Source organism: Echiichthys vipera, assembly GCF_963691815.1.
Source record: "Echiichthys vipera genome assembly, chromosome: 20".
NCBI classification, from domain to species: Eukaryota; Metazoa; Chordata; class Actinopteri; order Perciformes; family Trachinidae; genus Echiichthys; species Echiichthys vipera.
In genome coordinates this window covers 8,266,054-8,290,600 of record NC_139845.1, presented here as the reverse complement: position 1 = coordinate 8,290,600, position 24,547 = coordinate 8,266,054, and the positions used below count along the sequence as shown (strand labels likewise).

The following is a 24,547-nucleotide window of genomic DNA, read 5'->3' as shown; positions in this document are numbered from 1 at the left end:
CAATGTGAGTTAATTGTTTAAGTGATATAATATTGACACTGGGTGGATAGTTGTTTAAGTTACATGTGTATATGATAAATATGCTTTAATTGTTATGGAGAAGGGACAGGACCAGATAAGTGTCTACTTCTTCCTACCTCTTTTTTGGACACGTAATATTTATTCATTTTGTTTAGGAGATTACTATAGTTTGCTAGACGGGTAGTTTATTTTAGTTATTGTTATAATTATTATTATCATTATAATTATTATTGAGTTTTTTTTTTACTTGTTACATGCTTGAAATAAATAAATAAAAATCAAGACATTTGAAGGAAAAATATACAATTTTAAATGCATGTGGTTCTTGTTATGAGCCTTCATGATTTGTATAAATTGATTTCTTTTCTTTTTTTTTTAGGATGCACATCTTTCCTGCTCTCCTGTTTGTCTCCTTTGCGGCGGCTCCAAGGTGGTGCTCAAGTCTTCCCACAAAGGGAGACGCCATCAGAAATACTATAAACAGCATAATCAACATAGCTCAGATAACTATGGTCCACATTAGGAAACTAAGGACAAAGGTATGCTTACAGAGTTTACACTGCAGTGTGTTTTAATACAAGTATATATTCTGCTGTATTATATTTCTTTTAGTCAAACTAAGCAACTTCACATCTTTTCCTTAGCTGCCGGTGGCTCCACAGATAGAACTCAGCACTCCTTCCATTGAGGGACTAAGAAGTATCAGCCGTGACCTTGGACTTTTAGACACTGAGCTGCAGAGCCCTCTCACAGAGCTCCTCGACCAGATCCAGGCTGACGTCTCCAGCCTGGAGGGAATGGTGCGCTCCCTCGCCCTGACAATGGGCTGTCCCATCCAGGCCCGACCCAGAGGCGACACCGGTGACAACGGGTTCCCCGACAGCCACCTTTACCTGACTCTGACCAAGGTGCAGCTCTACCTGGAGAAGTTTCTGCTGCACAAGGACAAACTCAAGGTCTGCTGAGAGATCCACATTTATATCACACGTACGCTAAGCCATGCCATAACGCAAATAAAGGGGCAGATTTGCACAAATAGCTCAGTGAACAATGTCATTTGACTTTGCACATTCTATTTTTTCTTATTTCTACAACAAAGCATTTCACTCGGTGGCTAAACATTTAGCATGTGATGAGGATAACGTTGGAAGTGCATATTTTTGTATGACACGTATTGAATAGACTTTTGAAAATATTTGAATGTCTGTAGACTTATTCCTATGATTGAATTTCAAATTGTCTAAAAACAGAATACATCTTCCAGAATGATTTACAATAAAAAAGGTTTTGCGTGTTTATTTATTACGTGCAAGATTTTTAAAGGATGAATATGGAAAACTATCGTGCAATAATGAATGTGCATGTTCATTGTATTGGATTTGAAGTGCATCGTTTGTTGTAACATTTTATTGAGCATAAATATTAAGCCTATTGTCAGTCGGGTGTGGGACTATTTAAAGATGAAATGTCGTTTGTATTAAAGTTTGCAATAAAGGTTTTAGTCAATATTTGTTGCTTGTATTATTTGGTAAAGGTGTTTTTTCTATGAGAACATTTAAAAACAAATTCAGAGCATATTTTTTGTTAAATCATCTCATTACTTGTTTCTTTTTTTAAACAAATAACATTATTTAAAGGTCGGTCAAACTTCTGCCATGCAAAATTATACTCCCGATGAAATTACACATTGAATTACATTTTAAAAAATATCCATAAATATTAAAACATGTAATATTCATATTCTTAATACAAATTTCTAAAAAAAACTACACATAATTTGTTCCTAAAATTAATTGACTCAAATAAAATAATGAATCAATGCCCAGAGATTATACCAAAAATGTAAATGATGAAATTTAAATAAGTTAAAGACCTGCAAACTATCACATTGAAATAATTGATTTTGAATGTTTGTAATATAAAGCTTTTATTATATTATATATCATGAAGTGTGTCTCTCAGGACCCTTATGAATTCCTTTGGTGTGGTGCACGAGTGAACAAAGCTGTAATGTATAAAGTGTGTGTATAAAAGGATAGAGGATAAAAGGGCATGTAAGAACTACATTAAAGAATTTACGGTGTAGTGTTTGCATTTTATTACTCAACCACTTTTATTTGATGGATTAAATCCCTATTAATAATTTCTTCTAAATTCTTCAATTCCAGCTTCTTAATGTTTCTTTCCTCCTCTGTGACAGTAGACTGAATTGGCCTACCTTTGTGGTAAAAACACATTTGAGGACTTCTTCTTGGGACCTACAACTGACTGATTAATCGGAAAAAGATTGATAGATTAACTCAAAATGAAATAAATAATCATTAGCTGCAGCTATAACTCAAGGGTCAATGACCTGATGCCCATTTTCTTTTGTATCTATAAGGTTTTTATCACATTTTAAAATGTTCACAGTTGAAAAACTTCGACCTAAACCGTACACATGACTTGTTTACATTCTTTTTTCAGAGTCACTATTTTAAAGTTTTTGGTTTTAAGCAATTCTGAGAGAATATTTGGAGGATAACGGCAGAAATGTCTAATTGGTGTAACAGTCAAAACTTTATACAAAAAAAATGAATTTCTTAAAAAGGGTGAATTTCTTAATAATCCTTTAAACTACCGTGGCATAACCCTAAATTAGAGATTTTTATAAGCATTTAAAATGTTATTAAATATATTTATTTTATATTTATTTGAATAATTTGGGGAACCTGTCATTAAAGCTAATGTCCTGAATGTCAAGTGGTGTAACCAACATTCAAAGTGCCATTTTGAGCAATTATTTAGAAAACAGGAGGGGTCAATCACTTGATACTGCAAGAACAAATATTATTAAAATTTAGAAGTCATCTCAATAAAATCTATGTGTGGGTTATATTTTGAAATATAACTTGTTACTGGTATGAGTGCCGTCATATGAAATGTGGTTGATGAAATATATAATATTTATCATTCTTTTGTGTTTGACATTGTAGGTCCATTTGGTCCCCCCCTTTTGTAAAAAAAAATAAATAAAAATGGTGCAAATCCTATTTCAAATGGAATAAAATCAACATTTAAACAAAATATATACGTTTTAACAACACTCAAGGATGCTCAATGACCCACAAATCAACTAATAAATTATGCTAAAGCCTATGTATAATAATAATAATAATATTCATAATTAGCATTCAAAATCTGAAGCAAGTTTTATAATGTATAATTCTTAAACTGGCCATTTTGCATTATGCGTAGGCCTATTGCCTTTAGTACTTTTCATTACATTTCTTTCATTTGATGCCAATATTTGTGTACTTTTACCTGAGTAAGATGAATTCAGGAGTTGTAACAAAGCTGCTTTACACTGCATCAAACATGGCGGACAAGCCTCTTTTAGCTACCTCATGCTAGCACGCAGCACAGCATACATTTCTGTCTATAACACCACCCGTTGACATTAGGGAAGTTGAAAGCGGACGACTCCACAGTGACAGTTTCTTCGTGCAACACCAACGCTTGACCAGCAGATGTCGCCATTTTTATCAAGGTGATTCAGTGCTTCAGTTGCCCCCCGACATTAAAAGTTCACGACTCTGCACTTGTTTATTTTTAACCAGTCACTCACCTTTCCCTTAATTGGCTGCAGTGTCCGCCATGTTTTTGCACCACCTGCTTAGAACTCCCCTGTTAAGTTAATGGGAACACGACTTTCCAGCACACAGGCTTTTCCTGCTGCCAGCTCATGGACCATTTCTGCCTTTAGCTGCCCGAAATGATGCCTGTTCAAAACGTGCTCCCTAACTCACAAATAAATAAAATCCAAGCGTGAAAATCTGATGTAAAAAATATACATTGGTGCTTTTCTGATGAAATACAGAGAGCAAAGATTCACAAACAAAAGACCAGGGAGAATGCGATTCACATTTGAGCTCTAAAGGTTTTATTTCATATATTGTGCAAAAACCAGATGTCTGGTATCAAAGTGCAACAACATCTCATTAAAGAGCGCTTCCTGTGCAAAGCAAGCAACACACGACAAAGGCTCCACAGTAATTCATTAAATAGTGCACATCACATTTGATTGTAGCCACAGTCAAATAATTTATCTTTTTAAAAATGAATCATCATCATGCTACAGCGACACGATAACAGAATCAAAATGTAGTTCCTTTCTGAAATCATAAAGCGAGTACTACTGAGTTTAAAAATTCAGTCGTTCTCAACATTTACTCCCGCGACAGTTTACATGTTTGCTTTGAGGGAGGAAATGGGCAGCGAGTTCAAGAATCTCTCCAGCGTAGAGACGTAGTCTTCTGGGTGGCATCGCATATGGGCCGCGTGTTTCGACTCCTTCCACTTCCTGCTATCCACGGTCACACCCCTCTTCCTCCAGAGGTCGATTAACTGTTCCAGGTCATCCGTGTTGCACAGGGCATCGTTTTCACTGTAGAAGAAGAGGGCCGGTGCGGTTATCGGGTTATTGCGGAAAACCTGGATGCCGTTGTTGTAGAAGTCTGCCGTGTGGGTTTTGAAGAGCCAGAAGTAAAACATGGCGACGTTTTTGACAAAGCTCTCCAGACGTGGCACCAGAGTCTTGCCAAGACCTGAATAATAAGAGACAGTAAAAAATCAAAAGGGTTAATATTCCATAGTTAAGATTACAATTACATATACAGCTACACTGTGGTGTAGTGGTTAGCACTGTCGCCTCACAGCGAGAAGGTTCCAGGTTTGCATCCCGACTGGGCCCTTCTGTGTGAAGTTTGCATGTTCTCCCCGTGTCTGCGTGGGTTTTCTCCGGGTTCTCCGGTTTCCTCCCACAGTCCAAAGACATGAACGTGTTAGGTTAATTGATGACTCTAAATTGCCCGTAGGTGTGAATGGTTGTCTGTCTCTGTTTGTCTCTATGTGCCCTGTGATAAACTGGCGTTCTGTCCAGGGTGTACCCCGCCTCACGCCCGATGTCAGCTGGGATCGCGACCCCGACAGTGACAAGCGGTTGAAGATGAATGAATGAATGAATGAATGATACAGCAAACGAAGATGAATTAAAAAAGAAAATAAGCACTTATATGTAGCACTTTATAGATCGGCTTATTTGAAGCGACCGCACTTACTTAATAATCTGCTCGTCTGGTTTGACCCTAACTGTTGAATGCACTTATTGTGTGTCTCTTTGGACAGAAGCATCAGCTAAATGAAATGAAATGTAATGCACAGGGTTGGGTATCAAACTTACTTATGACAACTTACTTACTTTATGAGTGCTGACAAAAATGTGTATCTACCACCCTAAAAGTTAATATTAATGGCTTTTGCCACTTATAACAATTTGTTTTGAAAATCATGTACAAATGAATGGATAATTGTTGAATCATGTAACACATTTCATCTCATACTTGCATTTTGGGATTCTACGAGAACATGCTTTAATGTTGAGACAACACTTTATATTTCTCATACTGTCTGTGAAAATATACTGTATTCATCCTCTGTCTGAAACGCTCTCTTTTAGCGCCTGTCTCTTTAAGTGCCCCACCTAAAAAAGCCCAGTCTGCTCTTATTGGTCAACGTCTGCGTCGTCACTGCAGCCGGGACATTACTGTAACAGCACTGAGGCTGCTCTTTCTGTACAGAAGATCTGACGGCTCGTTCAAAGGCACTGTTTCTGAAAACAGGCTGTGTGCATTTTGATACTTTTCAGTATTTAATTAGGAACTCGCCTGATTTTATGATAAAAAGACATGGAAATCTCACTTTTCACAATAGGGGACCGTTCGATATCATTGGGGTTTTGGACTGTTGGTAGGACAGAGCAAACTATTTGCAGACATTGCCATTGGACCGGTGAAACTTTAATGGGCAGTTTTCACTTTTTTGTAGACCAAATTATTAATCAAGAAAATAATCAGCAGGTTCATCAATAAGTGAAATTGGTAGTTGGCTAGTCAGTTAATTAACAGCAATTTTGCTCATTGAATGATCATTTCTAGTCACTGATTAAGCAAAAATGCCAAATATGCGCTCAGTCTAGCTTGACAAGTGTTAGGGTTTACTGCTTTTTCAACCTTTGTATCATAAAAAATGGAAAAGCTTTGCGTTATGGAATCGGTTTGTTCAGACAAAAGAATCTGGAGACTTCTCCCTGAGATCTGGAGAATGTAGAAGGATTTTTCACTATTTTGGTACATTTTGCTGACTAATTTATAAAAAAATTAAGAGATAAACTAATAATTAAAGAGAAAAAATCTTATGTAAATATGAACTGATGAATGTAGAAACTGTGTGTTGTTATCCTGAGGCAGGTTTTGAAACAGGCTGCCACAAATAATTCCTGGACTGCTGACAAACTGGAGCAGTAGGTCAGCTGACTGATGAATTATTTAAAGATCTGACACACATGTCCAACACAAAGGTAATCCGAGGTGAGTCACACTCTCACTCACCTATCGCCATGTGCTCCAGAGTGCCAACCACCAAGCTGTCATAGATGTGCCCTATCACCCTCTGGGCCAGGCCTGCATGTTTTTTCTGCCCCTGAGCAACGTCAGTCAGTGTCTGGGTGAAAGTGTAGCCGCCGATGGAGGAGGCATGGACCAGCACCGCCCTCTTTGAAAACTGAGGCTCCTCCACAACCTTCAGGACTTCCAACCCGTAGTCGAGCCCCCATCGAGGCCACAGGAAGTGCATTACGTTGCTTTGGACCAGGAGGACATCCATGCCACGGTCCAGGTAAAGGTCTCTGTACTTAGCCACCCCCGCTGACTTGGCACCGAGCCAGGAGAAAAAAAGCAGAAGAGGACGGGAAGTGGAGGCAGAATCTGATTGGTTCTGGGAGAAGGCACGTGCGTGTGAAGGTGTATCTGAGAGCAATGGAGCGGAGGACGGATCAGTAGAGAAGTCACTGACAGGGAGAGCTGAGGGTGATGGGGGGCAAAGTGCAGTGGAGGTTTGAGAGTCTTTGGCAGCAGATAATGTCTGTTCCCCTGCCCCTGGGAACGGAGCGTAATAATAAGTCATGCCATTGCGGATCCTCCTGGATATGAACCTCCCTCCAGTGACTTGTTCAGACATAGTGGGGTCATTCCTGGAAAGTAATAATAAACATATTTAAAATGAGTCATTCCCACAGAAAAATGGTTTATATGATATTTTTTAAACCTGCAATTTCACTATAAGGACTTGTACTTATATGGCACCTTTCTAGTCTTCTGACTACTCAAGGCACTTTCACACCACTTGTCACATTCACCCATTCACACTGATGGCAGTGGACATCTACATACCATCTAATCTAACCTTTCACACCATATTTACACACCCATGGACAGCATGGGGAGCAATTTGGGGTTCAGTGTCTTCCCCAAGGACACTTAAACATGCGGACCGGGATCAAAATGCCAATCTCTCGAATGGAGGACGACCAACTCTGCCACTGAGCCGCAGCCACCCCCTATCTGTCCTCATGACACCCAGAAAACAAGATAATGATCTTATTTTAGATGATATATGTCTAGTCCAGACTGGAATACTGTATTATTATTATACAGTAAGTCTAGGAACTATGCCAAACTGAATTACGGCAATATTTGAATCATTTGGAGAACGCTTTTCGTCCTGATCGCTGCATGTTACGTTCAATTTTCCTCGGAAGCTTTTAATAAAATGAGAAAATACGCAGTACAAAAATAGGCTTTACCGTATTTTTATAATTTCTTGCTATACATGCTTTAACGTGATACATAATGTTATAAAGATATGACATGACCTTTAATGAGGAGAGAAGATGTTGGTCACATGGCCCAGCCTTATTAAACAGGGCTTAAACTGTGAATTAGTATTCTGTCGTTTTCTTATCAATCAGTAAGCGTCCATTTGTCCTGGGGAGTATAAAACTACACATACTTAAACTAGTTTAACTACATTTAAGAACTACTTCTAGTAGGAAACTACAAACAGCCATTTTGTGCAGCCCTGACCCTTTTTTCTTTCTTCCTGAGGCTGTGAAAGCATGCCCGGGCAGGCAACACTGTTGTTGGGTAGGACACCTTCACATGACTCAGGGGTATTTCAGAAAGCTGGAATGTCAACTGAAAAATATTTGGCTATAGTTTTTAGTGTTTTTAATCTGAATTTTTAAAACTAAACTTGAATATACGAGGCGTCAGTTAGTCATCTTAAGTATTCAAATTAAACAAACGTTGGGGTACATTGCTGCATGCTATTTCAGAAGCTACCTGGCTAACTGAGTAATCTCTCTCATACCTGAACTCTACTGTAGTTTCTGTCTGACTGATGGACCCACTAAACCAAAGCTTGTTTTATTTTTTTTCTGTATAAGCTTCTTTTTTTTCTTAGAATAACCTCAATTTACTTTTCTGCTGGCATGCAACTTTTTTTGCTTCATATTTTCCCTCAAAGCAATTTCAGTCAAAAGCAACTGGACTTAGTCATTTGTCCAGATAGAAGTTTCACCTCTCATCCAAGAGGCTTCATCAGTTCATCTACGCATCTGAGAGGTGAAGAAGAAGAAGAAGAAGGATTCCTTTATTAGTCCCGCGAATGGGGAAATTCAATTTTCACTCTATTATTGTTTTTCATGTTACACACACACAGGCCCGAAATACACACACATACACAGACAGGACCTATATACATGCAACCAATGGAGAGATGTTAGAGTGAGGGGGCTGCCAGTGACCAGCGCCCCGAGCTGTTGGGGGTTCGGTGCCTTGCTCAACAGCACCTCGGCAGTGCCCAGGAGATGAACTGGCACCTCTCCAGCCACCAGTACACACACCATTCATGGTCCACACAGGGACTCAAACCAGCAACCCTCCGGTTCCCAGCCAAGTCACCTATGGACTGAGCTACTGCCGCCCCGAAACGTCTTCGAAACATCTTCCTAGACAAATAACCAAGTCCAGTTGCTTTTGACTGAAATTGCTTTGAGGCTAACGATGACCTGGACAAGCGAGAATATTCTGCTTTATATTTTGTTAAAATTTCATATCACATTGTCAATTTGATCTTTTAAAAAAACAACAAAAACAAACTTCTTCCAGTGTGCATGAGGCTGAATGTGCCCAACAATGGGAATATTATACTAGGCTAATATCAGGCCTTTAAATGATAAACTGTGAACTACTGTGTGTGTTTTAGATTCAGTACGTACACTTCTCTAGGCCTGCTGGGTTTATGAACAATAAGTTGATTGTATGATTACTCACAGAGACTAAGATGATGTAATTATCAGTGCACATCTCTTCTATAATGATTAAATCAACTGTGAAGGGGGGGAGGGGGGGCTACGACCCACTACATCCCTGCCACATCAGTGGGTTACCATCTTGTTCGGGAAAGAGAACAGTGTGGAGGATTAAGCCCACAGGAATGAAGCTGGGGCGGCTTTACTTTCCACGGCGGAGCGGTTTTAAGTTCCGGGGCTCGCTCTTTAGAAACGATCAATAAAAAAAATGCTTTACCGGGTCTCAGGAGGATGCAGCGCAGCATCCGCCTACTCCTTTTTTTTTTTATAGTTGAAATGCTCATACAAGTTCCGCAAAATAGGTCAGAGGCACACACACAAGCAATACCACGGCAACATATGTGCGTTACCCGGAGAAGAGCGGCAGGTTTCCCATGCTGTGAGGCTCGAGTGTGCGCCGCGCTCCGGTGCTCCTGGCTGCCTGGGAAATGACTTGAGAAGGTCGCAGTTGATCAGGTTTCATCTGCTGCTAGGGTGCCGGTGGATCAGCTCCTTCTTCTTCCTCTGTTTTATCCTGTTTGGCGGACAGGGAGCGTTACCGCCATCAGCTGGTAGGTATGTCGCGTTTCCCCGTTTAGATGAAGCGGCGCGTCAATGGGACTTTATTGCTGTTGTGTTGTCATTAGCGCATCCGGAGAGAAGCTCTGTTTAAGATGCAATATCAAATCATCACATCACTAAAAGCTTTATTTTACTATTATTTTTAAATATAAGTATTTTATGTGTTGTAGTTTAGGGAACAGGGACGTGTCGTGGATTAAAATTAAGAAATACATTTAAAAATAAAAAAGTAGGTAAACATAATAACACAATAGAGACAATGACATTAAACACAAATCAATGTATGGAGGACTGAAACTGCCAAAATCAAATACAAATAAAAATAATAAATGACTTGAAGAATACATTTGCATACAAATAAATGTACCAAATATGATATAAAAAATAATGTAGGCATGATTAAATTGGTGAAGTTTAACACACCTTTTTATTTATTTACCTGTAAATTAACTCCCCTGTTTATTTACTTTGATATATAAATATATATATAGTGATGAATTTGATATTGCAGCTTAAACAAAGCTTATCTCTGGATCTGTTTGGCTATATACAGCTATATAAACTCAAAAGAGTCACTAACCTACCATTTAATCTAAAAAAGTAAACATAAGAAGGTCAACAAGTACATTTGTTCTGACCTAAAATCAAACAACTGTAAGACATTTCAGTGCCACAAGATGGAGCCACAGACTAACACAGAAAGAAGAGCACTTTACTACGTCAGTATGTGGAGCACTTGGATGAATGTGAATAATTCAACTTTAATCATTTATATTGATTACTTTGTAAAAGTGGTGGTATGAATTTCTGTTTTTTTTTAAATATTTAAATGTTATTGCTTTTTCACAATCATGACACAATGACAATACAAGACATAGACAAAGACAAAATACAAAACAAAGACAAGGGGAGGGAAGGTTGGCTGCAGTTAAATACACATGAAGTACACATTAAGGATCTCATATAGTCCAAGGGGCCTGTTCCATACCAAGGATGTCCATAAAGTCATTTTGCCAGAGTTCTGTACTGCAGCAGTTGTTCTTGGTGGTATGAATTTCTGAGGATTTGATCTAAGGTGACTTCGGCCTTATATTGGTCATTAATCCGAATTGAACTCCACCCCTGGAGAATAATAATATGGAATAATTAAATAAAGTCATTTTGCAAAGTATGATGCATTCCAGCAATTTTAATGGTCATTACAATTATCCTTTTTTCAGCTGCTCATTTCCTCAAACTACTTAGATGGATTCAAGGCTGTGAAGCAATTTCCAGAAAATTGAATCCCTCCTAAACTGCCTTCATGATGTTTTTACGGCGATGTCTTATATAGCTTAAATCAACACACCTCTTTGGGAGGTACAGGGTTCAGTCTTGTCTACTACATTACAAAGATTAAACCCTTTCTATCTACCAAACACCTGGAACCTGTTATTCACACCTTCATCCAATGATGGAAAAGATATTTTACTTAAGTTAAAGTAAACACCACAATTTAAAAAGGACGTTGTCACAACAAAACCTCCTGCATTCAAAACCTTAAATACCTGAAATATAAAAGTTAAAAGTACTTGCTACAGTGTTAAAGTTTCCTACGTTATAATATCATAACATTATTGATTAAACATTATACATGTAAGCAAAGCTAATCTTTTACTAATTTGATAAACTTTTGTGTGCCTTAATGTACTGTATAGGGTTTTAAACTCATCTGCGAAGTTACTAAACTACAGCTGCCAGATAAATTGTAAAATGTAAAATGTGCCATGTTTCCTCTGAAATGTAGTGAAGTAGAAGGATAAAGTCATGTAAAATTAAAATACTTTAGTAAAATACCTCCGAACTGTAGTCTTCAAGTAAATTCTTTATTGTTCTAGCTTAGTTTTCTCTATTGTGGGTTTGTCTTTTTATAAAGTACATAACTGAATCTTTGAAATGTGCTATATAAATAAAGTTTATTATATATTGAATTGCCTTGTCTTCTTTCTTTATTCATTTCAAACTTGCCATTGGGTCCTGAGATGCTGACTGAAAAATCGGATGTTTACAGTGTGACGTTGTCAACATTTTAGATGGCTCAGTGGGAGCAAGAAATATCCTTATACTGTCCTACATCATATTATTCTAAACTGTGGGATCTAAACTTGAATTTAAAAAGTGAGATTTCCATGCCTTTTAGTACTTTGAAAGTATCAAAACGCTCAATCCACAGAGAAATGCACACAGCCAGAAACTGTATCTTTAAACAAGCTGGTAGGACTACAGTTGTATATAACAACTATACAAGAAATAGTATAGTATAGTTTTCTCCAGGTTCTCCGGATTCCTCCCACAATAGAAAAGACATGCAGACATAAAATTGCCCGTAGGTGTGAATGGTTGTCCGTCTCTGTACGTCTTTATGTGCCCTGCGATAGACTGGCGTCCTCCACAGGGTGTACCCCGCCTCTCGCCCGATGTCAGCTGGGATCGGCTCCAGCCCCCCCACGACCCCAACAGGGACACGCGGTTGAAGATGAATGAATGAATGGTAGAAAGTGCTGTTACAGTACTGTTACAGTCATTTCCCGGCTGCAATGACGGTGCAGAGAAGAGATGCAAATGCGGAAGACCGGAAAACACTGACCAATCAGAACGAGGGGGTCTCTCTAGAGGGGTGTTTCAGACAGTGGGTAAATACAGGTATAATCAGACGGACAGTATGAGAACAATAATGTGTTTTTTCAACATTAAAGCATTAAACGCATTCTAGTAGAAACCAAATATACAAGTATGAGCCTGAAAACGAGCAGAATATTAAACCTTGAACATAAAGTTTTGAGGGTTTGAATAAAGCTTGACTGCACAGCATGTCTTTACACATTTATGTTATTTGCATTAAGCTTACAAGTACATTACATTTTCCACTGTGGCTTTAAAACCACAAAAATGCCTTTTCTGACGTCACCGTCAGTTCATCTCAGTGTGGCTTGCTCTAAATGTAATCCATGGTTGCCATGACAGTGTTTTGTGTAGGTGACTGCAAAATGTCACAGCTGTGATCGGGTCTTTCCATTCTTTCACATACAGGCAGTTTCAGGTCTTCACATTCACATTCACTTTCCTTTTTTTTCTTTTTCTCTCTGGCTCTATTTTCTGCATTCATTTGCACCTTCCACCACTGACACACACCAACACACACACACCTGATACACCCAGTACCTTTTTTTTTACGTTTGACCTTTGGTATTTTGGTGTTTGTTTCTATGTACATGTACATTAATATCCCAGTTGTGGAAGGGTTTTGGTATCCTGGTTATGTGCCTATATGTGACTATAATATTGTTTCAGGAAACTTCTTTGAGCCTTTAAAGTGTAATTCTGTCGCAAAGGCATCCCATCGTCTTTATGGCGTGAATATACATCAAATAAGCCATCGGCTCCTTCCTTTTGGATTGCATTTGGTAATGGACTTGAATGGACTTTACCACGAGAGGAGCTCGTAGGAAACTCTGCCAGTTGGTGAGTCTTTCAAAACACTCTTTTAATCAACTCTGGGTTTGCTAACTATGTTGTTGGTGCCTCGATTTATGTGTAGGGATACTTATCATGCTCCTGTAGAGGTTTGGTGTTATTTTGAGCAGTATTAGTAGTTAAAAAAAGCTGTTTACTACATTCACCCCACCGCACCGAGCTAATTGGTGTTAGTCATGTCCGGGTGTTAGCGTCTTTCCGCGATTTCTCCGTTAATAGTTGATCAAGAAAGTCTCAATGGCTTATTTATTGTATATACATGCCGAAAAAGACCATGGGGTGCTTTTGTGCCGTAATTACACTTTAACCAGAACTGTGACCCTATGACATGAAACGCCTTATCCAGGTTTCTGATCTGGTCTGCTGCCTGTACAAGTGCCTCCTCAACCCTAAATAGCAGTCAGTAAAAGTACATATTCAATGATAAACGATGCAATGAGAGTACTTGATAAATGCTAACTTTGTCAAAACAATGAACTGAAAGTGGCTAAAATACTTAATTAAAGAGTCAGGTGACAGCTTTCACATTTAATCAGTTAGTCCAGCTTTAACTTCAAAGGTTTGGCCACCATTTTTATTTTGTGTGTGTGTGTGTGACAGAAAAAAGCCAGAGATTTCCTTTGCCTGGCTCAGCATGATCACTTTCAGGCTCAGTGAGGCAGAAAAATGTTTAAGTCCCACAAAAACACAACCCTCGCCCCCTCGGCCATGTGCCTGTGTCACCCTGAGCACTAGCTTCTCCTCTCTGCCCCACATCCCTTTTCCCTCCATCTTCGCCAACCTTTTAAACAAACCCCCTCATTTCTGCTGATTTTTTTTATATTCGCCTCTTCAAAACTTTCTTTCCCAGGAAAAGAAAGCTTCCATCACTCTCTTCTGCTCCCCCCATCGTAGGCCCTCTCACCCGTCTTCCCCTCTCACAGACCACCCCCGTATTGCTGCCGCACAAAACCCCCCAGCCTTTCCTTTTTGCATTGTTTCACCGTGGCCCCTATTGTCCGAGCAAAGAGAAAGTTGGGAGGGAGGGGAGGCACAGAAGAAAAAGAGGGGAGGAGGGGAAAATGTGCCCTCTCTGTTCTCCAGGCAGGACGGGTCCACCCACATCAGGGTGTGGAAATTCCGTTGCAGCTTCCGGCTTTTTCTCCTAGTCTTTTCCTTATACCCCACTCACTCATCTCTGTCAGATCTCCGCCTGGCATCATGTGCCTTCCTTCACACATGGGATGAAATTACACCAAGCGTGTCTGAAGTGTAAAACACACACACACACACACACACACACACACACACACACACACACACACACACACACACACACACACACACACACATACACATACACACACACAAAAGATTCACTTTAAACGTGATCACAACCAATCCAACAAAAATTCAATTAAATTTCAATTACATTTTATTTATAATGCCAAATCATAACAGAAGTTATCTCAGGACACTTTACAAACTAGGTAAAGACCACACTCTATGATAAACATAGACCCAACAATTCCCCCGTAGAGTACGGTGGCAACGAAAACCTTCCCTATTACAGGCAGGAACGTCAGACAGACCCAGCTCTGTGGAGGACGGACGTCTGTCTTGACCGGTTGGGGAGGAAGAAAATGAGAGAGAAAGAGAGAAAAGATGGACAGATGGACAGAGAAAGACAAAAACAGACACAAAGACAGAGACAGACACACTTACAGTAACTATAATAATATGTATAGTAATGCAGGTATTGGTGTTTTTTTGTTTGTTTTTTTAACGCAAACTACAGGAGTGGACATCATAACCAGAACCAACTACAGGAAATATACAGATATTTGCAGTGTTATGGTTACTCATGCTTGGAAGGCATGACAAATCATAGTGAACCAAGAGCAAAACAGTCTGGAGTTGTGTTTTGTTTTCATGTTTTCTTCAATGGTTTCTCATCGGACAAAAAAATAGCCCCTAACATCTGGCTTTTGTGTTTTAGGTTAAGATTTTTCGCCCCTTTTTACAGCATGGTTCTATGACGCCGTCGCCTCCATCTGTAACTTCTCCTGCAACTCTTTGTAATCTCTGCCCCAAATTCTGTTTGTCTCTGCCCAGGCAGCGTCCGGACATCGTTCCAAATTAGTCTGCACCAAGTTTAAAAGAGAGACTGCAGCAGATATATAAAAAAGAAGTATCCACTGTAACATTTTCACTGGCGTCCATGCTGCTTCCTGCTGTTTACCAACCCAGAAAAGAAACAATATAACTCTACCCCGAGAGGAGCTGGTAGGCTACCGGGCCAGTTGGTAAGCCTTTTAATACACTCTTTTAATATACTCTGTGTTCGCTGACTACGTTGTAGTGATACCTATCATGCTACTGCAGAGGTTTGGTGTTATTTTGAGCAATATCAGTGGTTAAAAAAAGTTGTTTTAATACGTTCACCCCACCGCCCCGAGCAAATCAGTGTGAATCAATGTCCGGCTGTTAGCGTCTCTCTGCGTTCTCCGTTAATAGTTGATCAACAAAGTCTCAATGGCTTATTTAATGTGTATTCATGCTGAAACAGACGATGGGATGCTTTTGTGCCGTAATTACACTTTAACGTGCTGTTTACCAACCCTCTTTTCTGGCACATTTGTGAAATTGAACATGACAAAAGAGAAAGCCATACTTGTCCACTGGCAACGGGAAAGGAGTCTATCGCCTGTTTTTAACCGAGTAAATGTACACTGTGATTCGAGATGATGCGTTCATCTAGAGCCATGTGTCTGGCCACTCTGTATATCTGAGCCCAATATGCACTCTCCTTTTAGCTTTACTTTGATCTCCATCAACTCCGGAGAGAAATACCCAGCTCTTTAGTGTGCTGCTTGTGTCTGCCGTTTGATGCTGAGCAGATGTTAGTGCCGGTAGGACAGAGCTTTTTCACTACAAACCCATAACACTACGCATGTTCATCTACCATTTGTTCATCTCTCTGTGGTTCTTTCCATCAATCTCCCCATACCGTCCATCTTTCACCCTTCTCCATGTGCGGGCTGTGATTTGCATTCATAACATGCTTAGAGGCTGTTGAAGCTTATGTGTGACACCTGTCGTCTGAGGAGCTTTTTTTCCCCCCATCAATCTTACTTATTGGTATGGAAACCACGTTAAATCCCCCCAGTAGGTGCACAGGACTGATGTTTTAAACATACAGTCATTGATTACAGATGGTAAATACACATCTCACTGGGCCCACCTGCACCAAAAGCCCATTTGGAACCTGAAAATGAGCATATGGAGCCTTTAAATTGATCTCTCATAGTCACAATTGCATCTTCAAAGGCAAGTATTTTACAGTTGTTGTATAATGATAGCAAAGTGATCATGGCACATTATTTATCCCTGAGGGTTTTCTCTGTATCCCTCAAGGAAATGCAGAAGATGTGTCCACCAAGGTCATCTCTGATCCTCATCTACCAGCCCTAATTAGCTGTGTCCAATCTGCAGGATAAGCTGTCTGAGAACACCTTCATCATAATTTACTCATACACACACACACACACACACACACACACACACACACACACACACACACACACACACACACACACACACACACACACACACACACACACACACGTGTTGTGTTTTGAGCTTAAGAACACATATACCAGCTGGAGTGAGACTTGATACACATGTTTCTACCCCAGCCATTTTGTCTCAATGGATTTTGAAAGTTAGCATTTACACTGTGAATGCTGCCGTTGCATATATTAAGACCCAGATTAATGACAAGTCTGAGTCTGCTCTCACTTCAGTGATTATCATTATGTGAAATGTTAAAAATCATTAACAAACGTTCAAAGATGTTAACATATGGTGTGAGAAATGTACTCTGTCGATAGACACGCTCTTGAGTTCTAGTAATAAAAAGGTCCAAAGAAGATGTTAAAGTTTTTGGGCCGGTTTTGGGTCTTGACCTTGCTGCTGTGAAAGGGCCCTTGGTAGGGTCCATGTACAGTAGATGGCAGAGCCAATATACTAATGATAGAGTCCATTGTTGTTTTTCAAAACAAAGACACTTTCTTTGACCTCCACAATCTGCCATTGTCCGGCACTTTCCGTGTGCTGGAGCCAGCGGACTGTACAAGGAAAGGACATCAGTGTGAAGTCACAAACAAACACACACAAACACACACACACACACACACACACACACACACACACACACACACACACACACACACTCACACTGAATTCTTAGTATTCTTTGGGGGACGGTGATCTGCTTCACAGTGTCCTCAAGACGCCAGCCAGACCCGTAAAAGCACAAAAACTCCCTTTAGCACACTGAAGTCCACTGCCATTAGTCACACTGATAACACACGGATGTGAGAAAGTGCATGATACGGTGCACAGAGGTTATCTTGAATTAGAAGTGGAAGTGTTTTTAGTTTTACAGCGGGATACTGGAGCTTCTGTGATGAGCTGGAGTAGATGTTAAATTACCTCACAGCAGGAGAAAAGCAGCTGAAATAGATAATCTATTGTCATTAGAGCTGCAAGTAACGATTATTTTCTTGATTATTTTTATTGATAAAATGTCAGGGAACGGCAAAGAGTGACCGAGACCCAAAGATATTCAATTACAATGACAAAGATGCAGAGAAAAGTAGAAAATCATCACATTTTAAAGGTTGGAATCATCAGATGTTTGGCATTTCTGGTGGAAAAATGTAACAGGATTAATTGATTATCAAAAATGTTTCTGTCAATCAATTAACGGTCCAATATGATTCTCATTTTAAGGTTCATACTTGTTGTTACAAAAAACATGTTAAACATGTTAACATGCTTTAATGTTAAACAAAAAACATACTTTTTTTCTCATACTGTCTGAATATACCTGTATTCATCCACTGTCTGAAACACCCCATTTTACCACCTGTCTCTTTAAGACCCCCTCCTGAAAAAGCACAGTCTGCTCGGATTGGTCAGCGTTTCTGGGTCTTTCACATATGCAGTCTCAGCATCTCTACACCGTCATCACAGACAGGTAATGGCTGTAACAACACTGTAGCAGCACTTTCTACCTATACATAGTATAGTTGTGACATCACAACCGTACAGAAGTCCTGACAGCTCGTTTAAAGGCACAGTTTCTGAACACAGTGTGCATTTCCCTGTGGAACATTTTATGGAAACCTAACTGAGTCATCTGATGTGCTTGTGAATAAATAGTATAGTAGAAGTATATTATATATTAACTGTAAGACATTTACTATTTTATTATCTTCCAAACGAGAGCTAACAAGTTGTGTGATGTTCAATATCAAATATGTATTGCTGTTGTCTGCCCTCAGTTATGGCTTATATTTTTATATTTGACACTATGAGGATATTAATGAATAAAAGCTGAGTTGGCACTAGACTAAAGATCCTTAATGAGAACACACACACACACACACACACACACACACACACACACACACACACACACACACACACACACACACACACACACACACACACACACACACACACACACACACACACACACACACACACACAAATGGCTGTTGTTAGCTGACCTCCGGCGCAGTTTAAAGATCAGCTTAGCCTGTCCCAAATTCATAACTTCATAAGACTGAAATATTTCAATCTATCCTGAGATCAGAATGGGGAGTTTATTCCACCTTTCATATCCCTCACTGCTGTTGAGTAAAGCCTGAGGGCTGGAAAGAAGCACTTTTGTCTACAGTTATTACAAAAATGTTTTGATTTCTTCCTCGGCATGAAACCAGGCTTTCAACAAACCTTGTTCAATATCGACTGTCTTCAAAAAATGTGTTGCTTTTACCACAAAACCGTAGATTCTTTATAATTGAGTAACAAAACCGACTAAGTCTTTCTCCGTGGGAGTTGCATTCTGTGTCGATCCCTTAGACATGACAGTATTAGCATATAGCTTGACTACTGTTGAAGGTCAGAATAATAGAGTATGTGTTTCAGGTGTTGAGGACAATGCGTCCAATTTTAAATCCCATCATTCTATATAAAACCTGACAATACATTACAATACAGCCATGGAGTAAGGAAACTAGTCTTTTATCTCACCAGGGTAAAAGTAAAGGTGGTAAAAATAGCAAGGAGAGTCAAGGTCAAATACGTTATTAAGGCGATGTAGCCTGCGCCAGCGAGGCTGAGCCAAGCTGGGGAGGGGGCTTCATCACAGGCAGGAACGCTCAGGAAATTATGTTTCCTTGGGCTGAGGGTTCACTGATTGTTTCTATATTTAGGAAATTCCTGGGGATTATAGAAGCGGACATCTGGGGAATGTTGTGCCAAAGTTGGTGCACAACAATAACCCCCCGCCATCGATTGGACACCTTAGATGGCATTGGAGATAAGTCGGTGTTTGTGTCAAAACTGTGTCAAAGGTGAGTCTGTGCAACCTCATGTAGACTTTGTAGGAGGTTGAACATGACGTGAGTTCTTTGCATCAGAAGGCTGGGATGGAAATGAATAAAACAGATGATTTAAAGGAGAACTTGGGTCCTGCGAGTTATGCTCATATTGGAAATTTTTTAGAAAACACTGGTTATTTTGCCAGACTTGTAGCATGGGTGGGGTGGTGGATGGGCATATAGCTACCACCGCTACAGATCCGCAATTAACTTTGGCATGTCTATTAAAGGTCCCATATTATGCTCATTTTTGGGTTATTCTTGTATTTTGGGTTTCTACTAGTTTACATGTTTATGATTTAATGTTCAAAAAGCACATTATTTTTCTCATACTGTCTCATACCTGTATTCACGCTCTGTGTAAAACGCTCAAAATTAGGGCCTGTCTCTTTAAGACCCCCTTCTGAAAAAAGCCCAGCCTGCCCTCGATTCGTCAGTGTTTTGGGGTCTTACATCATTTCAGCCGGGGAAATACTGTAACAGCACTGTCCTGACACTTTCAGCAGTATAGCTGTGACATCACAACCGCACAGAAGTCCTGACGGCTCATTTAAAGACACAGTTTATGAAAACAGGCTGTGTGCATTTCTCTGTGGATTGAGCGTTTTGATACTTTCGCAGTACTTATATAGCACCACAACCTGCTTTATAATAGAAAAAGGCATGGAAATCTCACTTGTCATAATATGGGTCCTTTAACTATAACCATTATTTTACCCTAAACCTTAACCATACATCAACCTGTTGCCGTAACCAAGATTTTTCCGTTATCTCAATTGCCATTCACATGTGTTGCAGAATGAGATAATTAAACAATCAAACATAATTCTGTGTTTTACATACCTTTCCAATATTGATGTTCTTGTTTGGTGATGGGGTTGAATTTCATCATAAGCTAAGAAATTGATGCCAAAACTACCAAAAAAAAGCCCCAAATTGTAATATGAAGTTGACAATTGTTATATGGAGTGGTGGGTAATTTGTTGACAGAGCCAAAAAGTCAACATCAGCATAATAGTTATATTAGGTGTAAATGTAGTGCTTGAAAACAGCTGCGTTCAGATTTCACCAGCTTAAAGCTTGTGTACATGTGCACATATGTAAAAGCTGCACATGTAATATTCTGCATGTTGCCTTTCACAACTGTTTTCCTGTGTCCGCGACACTGGCTGATCTCCGCTAATGAACAATTGTGTTCGGTGAGGTGTGGTGTGACCACCGGCATTGTGTTGGGAGCCACACAGTGGACTAGTGATGCAGTGAGTGAGAGAGATAGAGATAAATAGAGGGAGAGGGAGAGGGAGAGGGAGAGGGATAGGGAGAGGGAGAGGGAGAGGGAGAGGGAGAAGAGAGGAGACTGGAACTCAGTTCCACACAGACGGACCTACACTGCTCAGAAAGACGGTCTCTCCTGCAACACACACACACACACACACTCACTGCTGGCTGTGGATTCTCCATCTTATTCCATACATCTGTAGGTAAGACATGTTTTCATATGGCTGTACACACAGCTGTATCTCTCTCTCTCTCTCTCTCTGCATGTGTGTGTTTGTGTTAATCAGCTGCTCTGCCTCTACTGTAGGAATAGGGATGTGTGTCTGACTCCAATATGCATGCTGTTAGGCGCTATGAAACACACTGACGCACACACCCACACACAAACACACACACACACACATACATATTGTACTCAACATGTAAGAGGGCTTGTGTTTGATCTGGGTGCATTTATGCTTATTAAAATTATTAAAGAGGTCAGAGGGAGTCATTGAGTGGTAGATCTATAGGCAAACATGAAATGTGTATGTCGGTATGTATATTAATATCTGTATTTTTCATAAATATCTGGCTTGGACTATTCAATCATATCCATATATTATATATATACTATTTCCATATTTTTGTTTGTGTGTGTGTGTGTGTGTGTGTGTGTGTGTGTGTGTGTGTGTGACTGGCCATTTGCATGTGAGTGCAGCACACTCTGACAAGCAAAACAGCGAAGTCCAAAAGGTGCTCAAATCCCGGGGATTAGCAAGACGTCTTTGGCTTCAGCTGTCACCATGGCAAAGGCAGCCGGAGGAACGCCTGTGTTTGAGGGCGTCCTTTGTAATGGGCAGGTTCACCGCATTCATCAGCTCCAGGGCTAACACAAGCATTAGCCCGGCACAATTAATGTCATTCTCAAGCATGGGGAATATGTTTAATGAGCGGTCAAAGTGGGGGTTTAAAGAGGTGGAGTATAAGAGGCGCGGGAGATGTGTGGAGAGACAAACTACACTGAAAAAAAAGGAGAAATCGATTGACTCGATAAGTTTTCACAGAGAAATGAAAGTCCAAAAGAGATTATTAACTGTAGTGGTGATGTCAAAATTGGATTTGTAAGATGGCATGTGAAGAGGAAACCCCACAGATTGGAGTAGTGAGGCATTAATCTTGTTTGTAAATAGCATGACTCAGGATGCTGTTTGGTTGTAAAGCCTATAGGACATACGTAACCTGTTGGAGTCTGTGATGCAATCCTGGACATGAGAGCAGCTCTCATTATGGTCAATAATGTCCAGGGACTATTGACTGTAGCTGGTTGCTCCATTGCTCTCTTTGGATTTGTCACAAGTCAGTGATGGAAAATTATGTCAAATGAGGATTCACAGTTAACTTAAACATCAATTAGTGTAACACGTGTCCTTGAAAGATTTTTTTACTCTCAAAATGAAATGAAGAATTCAAAAACAAGAATGAATAGATGTAATATTCCTTCAATTCTTCGTCCACTGTGGAAGCAAGTGAATGGTAAGACAGGGTGAGCATTTGACATACAAATCATTTTGAGGGAGAAGTATTCCTTTAAGGGGTTTTGAAATGTTCTACTTAAATGTTAGACATTTGGGGACTCTTGTTCGCTTTTCAGGCTTAGTAATATAGATGTATTCAGATACAAGAGTGGTATGGGTCTTCTCGAATATCTCTAGGCAAGAAAGTAAATGTATTTCCCAAAGGTTTGGTAGCATAGTGGTCCAAACACATGCAGATTAGGTTAGGTTAACTCGTAACTCTAAATTACCCGTACTGTAGGTGGGAATGTGTGCATGAATCTATGTCTGCCCTGTGATACCCAATGTCAGCTGGGATCAGCTCCAGCTCGGGACTGGGCAGTGGCAACTATGTGACAAAACATGCAGGCATACCATGAAAACATTACATTACAACATTGATATGTCATGCAATATCTAATCAATGTTATTGATATAAATATTATATTCCGTAACGATGCAATGAACCAACCATAGAATAAATCCTGGACAATAAATAAGGTCTTAAGCAGGAAACAGTTCTTTTTGTGTGAAATGGGGCCATTAATCAAATAAAGCTTAATCTTTCCCAAACTGTCAATAGAAATTGCCGTGACCATAATGTCGACTACATACTGTAGATTGATTGATGGATAGTCAAACATGTCGCTATGTTAAGTTCTCTAACACTTTCTAAAGCCCTTCAAATGCACAGTTTTATGCAGAATAAATCCCCTGCTGGGTTAAAGCGGCCAGTCAGATTGAATCTGTGCAGTATTGACATCCCTGTGTAGCGTCAAAGTCAGGAGAGGACACCAGGAAAAAGCCATACGTTGACTTCTTATGGGAGATAGAGGATGTTAAAGAGCTGCGATCGGACCCCACAGCATGTGGGAGGATGCACGTGTAAATACAAGCCGCACCTACATATAACCATAGGAATAATTGTAGAGTGAGAACTAGCGCTTGTAAATATGCACGCCCACACAGCGGATTCAGAAAACTGCCGCCCACAACAGTAGCCATTTGCAGGGAGGTAAATTACTCCATTATCCTGGACTGTCATTGATCCACAGGCCTTCCCATGCTTATAGCAAGTTTGTTAGATAGTAATGACATGGGCCGCAGTCAATTCGTCTCCATTCGTGTCTCCCCTTAGTGTAGAGCCTGTCCACGGCATTCACTCAGGAGAGACACACACCTCGAAATCAGTCACCGCAGTTCTCTTTCTAACCTTTCTTCACCTTCTACTTTCATTCTCAGGGGCTCCTCTCCTCTCGTCAGCTGTACAGTGGCCTTAATATGTTCACAGTGACCACAGAGGGGCTTGTGATGATGTAATAGTGCCGTCAGATTAATTTAGAATAGAGCTTTTTCCATAGAGAAATATGGTACTGCAGGTCGAAGGCTGATTGAGATCAAGATGGCTGATGGTCCTGGGAGAAGTGAGAGAGAGAGAGGGGGGGGATTTAAACACATACAGACAGACTAAATTGAAGGACAGGAGTCTGTTTACAGAGTTAATAAAGGAGGGTCTGGCAACAAACTATAATGAGCATTAAGGAGACCTCAGTAGAGTTTACTCTCCTGGACTACGAACTGAATGTCAATATGGTGTCTTTCTCTCTCTCTCTCTCTCTCTCTCTCTCTCTCTCTCTCTCTCTCTCTCTCTCTCTCTCTCTCTCTATCTCTCTCTCTCTCCTTTTGCCCTTGTCTTTTGCTCTCTGCCCTTCTTTTCTGCCTCTCCTTCTCTTTCTCTGCCTCTGCTCCACTGAGCACACTACAGTGGCAGGCCCAGCCTTTGTTGGGAGCAGCGAGACAAAACGCCAGCAAAATAATAGAGGGGACTTGTAAATTCCCCCACAGACACTTTTTATAGTTCCTCTCTACTTGCTTCGTTGTCTGTCAAACCAGACAATGCCTTCACTAACTGGCATGCATCTGATGTGGTGACGAGTGGTAAAAAGGAAGTTAAA

General features: G+C 40.1%; 2 protein-coding genes across 3 annotated transcripts; one reads left to right on the top strand and one right to left on the bottom strand.

The window, feature by feature from the left end:
* Window positions 1–401: 401 nt before the first annotated feature.
* Window positions 402–986, top strand: lepb (leptin b; the record flags this gene model as incomplete). The annotated part of the gene is made up of 2 exons (XM_083935166.1): window positions 402–560; window positions 666–986. The coding sequence occupies 2 exons, from the start codon at window positions 402–404 to the stop codon at window positions 984–986; spliced, it is 480 nt and encodes a 159-aa protein (XP_083791292.1).
* A 3,030-nt stretch (window positions 987–4,016) lies between these two features.
* LOC310962754 (transmembrane protein 53-like) lies at window positions 4,017–9,750 on the bottom strand. Of its 2 annotated transcripts, XM_083935312.1 has the most exons (4): window positions 9,622–9,689; window positions 8,479–8,515; window positions 6,450–7,090; window positions 4,017–4,607 (listed from the first exon to the last, which is right to left on the bottom strand). In XM_083935312.1, the coding sequence occupies exons 3-4, from the start codon at window positions 7,075–7,077 to the stop codon at window positions 4,246–4,248; spliced, it is 990 nt and encodes a 329-aa protein (XP_083791438.1). In that variant the 5' UTR covers window positions 7,078–7,090; window positions 8,479–8,515; window positions 9,622–9,689; the 3' UTR covers window positions 4,017–4,245. The 2 variants fall into 2 exon arrangements, with proteins under 2 accessions (XP_083791438.1, XP_083791437.1); XM_083935311.1 differs by lacking the exon at window positions 8,479–8,515 and having other exon boundaries at window positions 9,622–9,750.
* Window positions 9,751–24,547: the final 14,797 nt, after the last annotated feature.